General features: G+C 45.7%; 1 protein-coding gene across 1 annotated transcript in view; it reads right to left on the bottom strand.

Moving 5' to 3' along the window:
- Positions 1–6,575: 6,575 nt before the first annotated feature.
- The window catches only part of LOC115197712 (general transcription factor IIH subunit 1), a 44,821-nt gene continuing 42,569 nt past the window's right edge, over positions 6,576–8,827 (bottom strand). The window contains exon 15 of the mRNA XM_029759488.1: positions 6,576–7,758. Within this exon, the coding sequence (XP_029615348.1) occupies positions 7,672–7,758 (87 nt within the window). The 3' untranslated portion in view covers positions 6,576–7,671. The remainder of the gene's footprint in view (positions 7,759–8,827) is intronic.

Genomic DNA, 8,827 nt, shown 5'->3' with positions numbered 1-8,827 from the left:
TCTCCCAGACCATTGGTCAGGAGTATGATTAGATAAGGTAGATGGTGGAATGGATTTGGGATTTAATATTTTTTTAGTAGTTTTTCCTTTCCCCGTCAATTTTATAGTACCGAAACAAAGAACTGAATGTAGGTAGGCCGTGAATGGCCTCACACTCCAGTACAGTAGGTGGCGATGTATGCACCTTAAATTGGATGCGATCCGTCAACACAATCCCAAAGAAGAAGTCTGCATTGTGTCTGACCAGCATCGATCAGTGGAGGCTGCTGAGGGGACAACTGCTCACAATAACGTCTGGAACGGAGTAAATGGAACGGAAATCATGTGTTTGATACCATTCCACTGATTCCGCTCCGGCCATTACCACAAGCCCATCCTTGTTTAAGTATGATATGTTGGATAAAGGAATAGACAGACGCCAATGTCAAGTTCAATAGCTTTGTTCAAGCGTTGTACAAATCCCTACACGCGGAGTCCGGGGAACAGTCCGGCTAGTCGATTACCTAACAACTAGACTCCGTAACAATCCTCCCCAATTAAGGTGCCACCAACCTCCTGTGTCAACGATGTATTAAATGTTATTGTTGCTAGATAGATAGCCGATTAGCAAGCTAACGCTAGCAGCCTTGCTTGAATAGGTAGCTAGCTAGAGAAAGTTAGTGAGCTTACCAGGCATTACAGTCCTGTTTGTTTGTGATACACCGTTGCTATCAGTTCATGGCCTTAGCTGTGAAGTTGTTTACTTTCTAGCTAGCTAGAATGAATCGGACTGTCAAACTGTCCAGCAACAACTCCGCCTACCAAAAATGTTCTCTTTGACATGAATCATTGAAAGAGTGAATAAATCGAACCATGGCCGTAGCAGATGTTTATCAACTAAAATAAAGTTGGTCGGCCAGTGTGTAGAATAAGACATGGGTGGTTAGTCCACTGTGTGTAGAATAAGACATGGGTGGTTAGTCCACTGTGTGTAGAATAAGACATGGGTGGTTAGTTCACTGTGTGCAGAATAAGACATGGGTGGTTAGTCCACTGTGTGTAGAATAAGACATGGGTGGTTAGTTCACTGTGTGCAGAATAAGACATGGGTGGTTAGTTCACTGTGTGCAGAATAAGACATGGGTGGTTAGTTCACTGTGTGCAGAATAAGACATGGGTGGTTAGTCCACTGTGTGTAGAATAAGACATGGGTGGTTAGTTCACTGTGTGCAGAATAAGACATGGGTGGTTAGTTCACTGTGTGCAGAATAAGACATGGGTGGTTAGTTCACTGTGTGCAGAATAAGACATGGGTGGTTAGTTCACTGTGTGCAGAATAAGACATGGGTGGTTAGTTCACTGTGTGCAGAATAAGACATGGGTGGTTAGTTCACTGTGTGCAGAATAAGACATGGGTGGTTAGTTCACTGTGTGCAGAATAAGACATGGGTGGTTAGTCCACTGTGTGTAGAATAAGACATGGGTGGTTAGTTCACTGTGTGCAGAATAAGACATGGGTGGTTAGTTCACTGTGTGCAGAATAAGACATGGGTGGTTAGTTCACTGTGTGCAGAATAAGACATGGGTGGTTAGTTCACTGTGTGCAGAATAAGACATGGGTGATTAGTTCACTGTGTAAAAGCATACATGAAGACCTTTATAATAAATCAAGGTTCTAGGTTAATGGAATTAGAAGAAAGGTAGTTTCTGGACACCATTTTCAGGCATACTTTTCACAGGCCAGTGTCGTGGACTGGTTCGGTCCATTAGCAAACCACTCTATTCATTTTGAAACATGAGAAGATGCTCAAGCCATCCTCTGCAGCACACACCAAAATAGGCAGCCCACTGAGATGAGGAGAGTCGTTAGCTGCTCCTAGATGCTGGGAAATGGTTTCCAGACTAGTGTGAAGGGATACCGTAGCGCTACATGTAGCACAGATAACAGGTCCAAAGGTCGGGGTGACATCACAAAGGACCATCAAGATAAAATATTGTTCCATCTCCATAATGAAGAGGGTGTCAGCCCAAACTCGGCACGGTCTGTGTAAACTCAAACCCCCCATGAAAGATAGCTTTCTGTTTAAAGCAGTGCCGGATTTTTTCTTTACATTTTTCTTTTATTTTGAATTTAACATTTATTTAACCAGGCAAGTCAGTTAAGAACAAATTCTTATTTTACAATGACGGCCTACCGGGGAACAGTGGGGTTAACTGCCTTGTTTTCAGGGGCAGGATGGCAGATTTTTACCTTGTCAGCTCGGAGATTCGATCCAGCAACCTTTCAGTTACTGGCCCAACGCTCTAACCACTAAGTTTACCTGCCGCCCAGGGATAATTTTCATAAAGCTTTCCAGAGTGGATTCAATTTAGCCTTTTATATCATAATAAAAACAAGGACTGGGGGGGTCTGATCAATGATCAGCACTTCTAGTCTGTGATGGTTTGTGATGAGTGGATAGCCTGGTTGAACCAGTCTGATGAGTGGATAGCCTGGTTGAACCAGTCTGATGAGTGAATAGCCTGGTTGAACCAGTCTGATGAGTGGATAGCCTGGTTGAACCAGTCTGATGAGTGTATAGCCTGGTTGAACCAGTCTGATGAGTGGATAGCCTGGTTGAACCAGTCTGATGAGTGGATAGTCTGGTTGAACCAGTCTGATGAGTGGATAGCCTGGTTGAACCAGTCTGATGAGTGGATAGCCTGGTTGAACCAGAGTCTGATGAGTGGATAGCCTGGTTGAACCAGTCTGATGAGTGGATAGCCTGGTTGAACCAGAGTCTGATGAGTGGATAGCCTGGTTGAACCAGTCTGATGAGTGGATAGTCTGGTTGAACCAGTCTGATGAGTGGATAGCCTGGTTGAACCAGTCTGATGAGTGGATAGCCTGGTTGAACCAGTCTGATGAGTGGATAGCCTGGTTGAACCAGTCTGATGAGTGGATAGCCTGGTTGAACCAGTCTGATGAGTGGATAGCCTGGTTGAACCAGTCTGATGAGTGGATAGCCTGGTTGAACCAGAGTCTGATGAGTGGATAGCCTGGTTGAACCACAGTCTGATGAGTGGATAGCCTGGTTGAACCAGAGTCTGATGAGTGGACAGCCTGGTTGAACCAGTCTGATGAGTGGATAGCCTGGTTGAACCAGAGTCTGATGAGTGGATAGCCTGGTTGAACCAGTCTGATGAGTGGATAGCCTGGTTGAACCAGTCTGATGAGTGGATAGCCTGGTTGAACCAGAGTCTGATGAGTGGATAGCCTGGTTGAACCAGTCTGATGAGTGGATAGCCTGGTTGAACCAGAGTCTGATGAGTGGATAGCCTGGTTGAACCAGTCTGATGAGTGGATAGTCTGGTTGAACCAGTCTGATGAGTGGATAGCCTGGTTGAACCAGTCTGATGAGTGGATAGCCTGGTTGAACCAGTCTGATGAGTGGATAGCCTGGTTGAACCAGTCTGATGAGTGGATAGCCTGGTTGAACCAGTCTGATGAGTGGATAGCCTGGTTGAACCAGTCTGATGAGTGGATAGCCTGGTTGAACCAGAGTCTGATGAGTGGATAGCCTGGTTGAACCACAGTCTGATGAGTGGATAGCCTGGTTGAACCAGAGTCTGATGAGTGGACAGCCTGGTTGAACCAGTCTGATGAGTGGATAGCCTGGTTGAACCAGAGTCTGATGAGTGGATAGCCTGGTTGAACCAGTCTGATGAGTGGATAGCCTGGTTGAACCAGTCTGATGAGTGGATAGCCTAGTTGAACCAGTCTGATGAGTGGATAGCCTAGTTGAACCAGTCTGATGAGTGGATAGCCTGGTTGAACCACAGTCTGAACACAATCAAGCACCCCATTTACTCTGGTGTTAGGCTGTGCTAGAGAGCATTTACTCTGGTGTTAGGCTGCGCTAGAGAGCATCGTCTTCATTCTGAGAGTTGGGAATTACTGAATTATTTGGACAAATACATTGAATCCTTTGGTTTCACCCAGATACAGATCCAGGATCAGCATCCCGTGGGGAAAAAACCCAAAACGTCATCCTTCACATTACACCCTTAAGATCACATGTAAGAATCACTACTAAACACAGTCCAGACCAAACAGTGTCATGAACAACTAATAAAAAAAAGTGTGTTTTTCACTTTAATGTTTGCGTAACATCCAGACAAGTGTCTTCAGTGCAGCTAGAAGGTGCAGAACAGACATTATAAACCAGTGCAGTTTTAAAGTGTGATTGGGGCAGAGTCACACACAGTTTGAAATGGTGCACTACTTTTGACCAGAGCCCTATGGACCCCTAATCCCTACATAGTGCACTACTTTAGACCAAGGGGCCCACAGAACTCTGGCCAAAAGCAATGTACTATATACAGTGAGGGAAAAAAGTATTTGATCCCCTGCTGATTTTGTACATTTGGCCACTGACAAAGAAATGATCAGTCTATAATTTTTATGGTAGGTTTATTTGAACAGTGAGAGACAGAATAACAACAAAGAAATCCAGAAAAACGCATGTCAAAAATGTTATAAATTGATTTGCATTTTAATGAGGGAAATAAGTGTTTGACCCCTCTGCAAAACATGACTTAGTACTTGGTGGCAAAACCCTTGTTGGCAATCACAGAGGTCAGACGTTTCTTGTAGTTGGCCACCAGGTTTGCACACATCTCAGGAGGGATTTTGTCCCACTCCTCTTTGCAGATCTGCTCCAAGTCATTAAGGTTTCGAGGCTGACGTTTGGCAACTCGAACCTTCAGCTCCGTCCACAGATTTTTTATGGGATTCAAATCAAATCAAATGTATTTATGAAGCACTTCTTACATCAGCTGACATCTCAAAGTGCTGTACAGAAACCCAGCCTAAAACTCCAAACAGCAAGCAATGCAGGTGTAGAAGCACGGTGGCTAGGAAAAACTCCCTAGAAAGGCCAAAACCTAGGAAGAAACCTAGAGAGGAACCAGGCTATGAGGGGTGGCCAGTCCTCTTCTGGCTGTGCCAGGTGGAGATTATAACAGAACATGGCCAAGATGTTCAAATGTTCATAAATGACCAGCATGGTCAAATAATAATAATCACAGTTGTCGAGGGTGCAACAAGTCAGCACCTCAAGAGTAAATGTCAGTTGGCTTTTCATAGCCGATCATTGAGAGTATCTCTACCGCTCCTGCTATATCTAGAGAGTTGAAAACAGCAGGTCTGGGACAGGTAACACGTCCGGTGAACAGGTCAGGGTTCCATAGCCGCAGGCAGAACAGTTGAAACTGGAGCAGCAGCACGGCCAGGTGGACTGGGGCAGGCAAGTAATCATCATGTCAAGTAGTCCTGAGGCATGGTCCTAGGGCTCAGGTCCTCTGAGAGAAAGAGAGAATTAAGGTCTGGAGACTGGCTAGGCCACTCCAGGACCTTAATGTGCTTCTTCTTGAGCCACTCCTTTATTGGCTTGTCATGCTGGAATACCCATCCACGACCCATTTTCAATGCCCTGGCTGAGGGAAGGAGATTCTCACCCAAGATTTGACGGTACATGGCCCCGTCCATCGTCCCTTTGATGCAGTGAAGTTGTCCTGTCCCCTTAGCAGAAAAACACCCCCAAAGCATAATGTTTCCACCTTCATGTTTGACGGTGGAGATGGTGTTCTTGGGGTCATAGGCAGCATTCCTCTTCCTCCAAACACGGCGAGTTGAGTTGATGCCAAAGAGCTCCATTTTGGTCTCATCTGACCACAACACTTTCACCCAGTTGTCCTCTGAATCATTCAGATGTTCATTGGCAAACTTCAGACGGGCATGTATATGTGCTTTCTTGAGCAGGGGGACCTTGCGGGCGCTGAACGATTTCAGTCCTTCACCGCGTAGTGTGTAACCAATTGTTTTCTTGGTGACTATGGTCCCAGCTGCCTTGAGATCATTGACAAGATCCTCCCGTGTAGTTCTGGGCTGATTCCTCACCGTTCTCATGATCATTGCAACTCCACGAGGTGAGATCTTGCATGGAGCCCCAGGCCGAGGGAGATTGACAGTTCTTTTGTGTTTCTTCCATTTGCGAATAATCGCACCAAATGTTGTCACCTTCTCACCAAGCTGCTTGGCGATGGTCTTGTAGCCCATTCCAGCCTTGTGTAGGTCTACAATCTTGTCCCTGACATCCTTGGAGAGCTCTTTGGTCTTGGCCATGGTGGAGAGTTTGGAATCTGATTGATTGCTTCTGTGGACAGGTGTCTTTTATACAGGTAACAAGCTGAGATTAGGAGCACTCCCTTTAAGAGTGTGCTCCTAATCTCAGCTCGTTACCTGTATAAAAGACACCTGGGAGCCAGAAATCTTTCTGATTGAGAGGGGGTCAAATAGTTATTTCCCTCATTAAAATGCAAATCAATTTATAACATTTTTGACATGCGTTTTTCTGGTTTTTTTTGTTATTATTCTGTCTCTCACTGTTCAAATAAACCTACCATTAAAATTATAGACTGATCATTTCTTTGTCAGTGGGCAAACGTACAAAATCAGCAGGGGATCAAATACTTTTTTCCCTCACTGTAAGGCACATGTGAAACACATTCCACAGAGGGCTGATTGCCTGCATGTTTATGCTCCTCCCTTGTACTTGATTGATGAATTAAGGTCCCTAATGAGTTAACTCCCCTCACCTGGTTGTCTAGGTCTTCATTGAAAAAACTAAAACCCACAGACATTAGGCCAGGGGGGGCACGTTTTGCTTTTGCCCCCTCACACTACACAGCTGATTCAAATAATCAACTAATCATCAAGCTTTTGATCACTTGAAATCAGCTGTGTAGTGTTGGGGGGGCAAAAACCAAAAGGTAACCCCTTGGGGTCCTGAGGACTGAGTTTTGGGGAACGCTGCACTAGGCCCCTCCGAGGACTGAGTTTGGGGAACGCTGCACTATGCCCCTCCGAGGACTGAGTTTGGGGGACGCTGCACTAGGCCCCTCCGAGGACTGAGTTTGGGGAACGCTGCACTAGGCCCCTCCGGGGACTGAGTTTGGGGAACGCTGCACTAGGCCCCTCCGAGGACTGAGTTTGGCACCCCTGATTTAGGGAATATGGAGCGCAGACATACTAATGCACTACAGTGGGAAAAATGTCTTTACAGTATTGCTACACCCCTCGCCTGTCCTGACAGCGCAGGTTTCCTGGACCTCGTAGTCCGCTCCCTGAAGAGGCCTGCGAGGGCTGAGTCACCTCTGTATTCAGCGCTCCGTCTCCACCAGTCTTTTGTACTGTTGAGTTGTTAAGCTTCACATCCACACAGCTTTATTAAACATGGTCTTGTTCACTTCCTGAGTTCCTTTCGACTTTCCCCTCTGAACTTTGGCCATTTGAAGTTTGTCTCATGTCCGTTCAACCCTTATAAAGGGAGTGTCAGGGACGACGTCATCATCATTGAGGGAAAACCCGCCCAAAACAACAAAAAAAACAGAAAGAAATGAATTTATATTTGTGATGAGATCCAGTGAGTGAGTTTGTTTGTGTCTGACGGCTGATGTAGCAGCAGCACCTGCTTTCATCTTCATCCCACCACACGCAGACCACTGTGACTATGCTGTCTGTCTCTCTCTCCACTGTCACAAGCAGCCTGGTAACTAGACCAAGGTCTGTATATCCATCTTGTTGTCGTTCGTTCGTTCTTTCTCATTCCCCTCTCTGACAAGCCGTCCATTTTGTTTGTTTCTCTCCCCTCAGGTTTTCCTCAACATCCGACGTGTTTGCCAGGCGTGGAATTTATTGTAGGCCATCTGAAACATGTCCATCAGGTGTCCTGTAAGCTGTGGGAAAGATTCAAAACAAAGAGTTTAAATTATTTCATGTAGGTATAGATGTTTATTAGCGCCTATGTGGAATTATGATGCATTGTCTCATAAGGCATTTTGAAAAAGCTTCCATTGATAACCAGTGAGCTGTGAGAGATTCAAAACAAAGACATCTTATTCTGAGACGAAGAAGAAATTCGTTGGAGCTCTCTCAAGGGGTTAAAGGTTAAACACTCTCTGTAGACTGAGAATGATGTGCTGGAGCTCTCTCAAGGGTTAAAGGTTAAAACAAAAAACACTCAGGATGCAAGGGGCTCTTTATAAAGGTAGATAGTCCATAGTAATATGCACTCAGCGGCAAGTTAATTCGGTACACGACCCTGTTCATGAAAATGGACCTAGCATAGCGCAATGACTGGAAGTCTATGGTTATCTACAAGCATGCTAGTAAATACCCATTGACTTCCAGTCATTTCAGAACACTAGTTAGCATTGGCTCACGAAACAACCTCCAACTTCCTTCATACTGGACACAGAGACATAAAAGGTTTCCATAAGTTCATCTGACTCTGGGTCAGTAGATAAAGGGCCTCATCTGACTCTGGGTCAGTAGATAAAGGGCCTCATCTGACTCTGACTCTCTACCAACTGATCCAGACAGACAGACAGGACCTCTACCAACTGATCCAGACAGACAGGAACTCTACTAACTGATCCACAGACAGACAGGACCTCTACCAACTGATCCACAGGGAGACAGACAGGATCTCTACCAACAGATCCACAGGGAGACAGACAGGATCTCTACCAACAGATCCACAGGGAGACAGACAGGACCTCTACCAACTGATCCATACAGACAGACAGACAGGACCTCTACCAACTGATCCAGACAGACAGACAGGACCTCTACTAACTGATCCACAGACAGACAGGACCTCTACCAACAGATCCAGACAGACAGGACCTCTACTAACTGATCCACAGACAGACAGGACCTCTACCAACTGAGCCACAGACAGACAGGACCTCTACCAACTGATCCACAGACAGACAGACAGGACCTCTACCAACTGATCCACAG

The sequence above is a fragment of the Salmo trutta genome, chromosome 7 (genome assembly GCF_901001165.1).
Source record: "Salmo trutta chromosome 7, fSalTru1.1, whole genome shotgun sequence".
Classification (NCBI taxonomy): Eukaryota; Metazoa; Chordata; class Actinopteri; order Salmoniformes; family Salmonidae; genus Salmo; species Salmo trutta.
The sequence above is the reverse complement of the archived record's forward strand: the minus strand, read 5'-3'. Positions and strand labels throughout refer to the sequence as shown.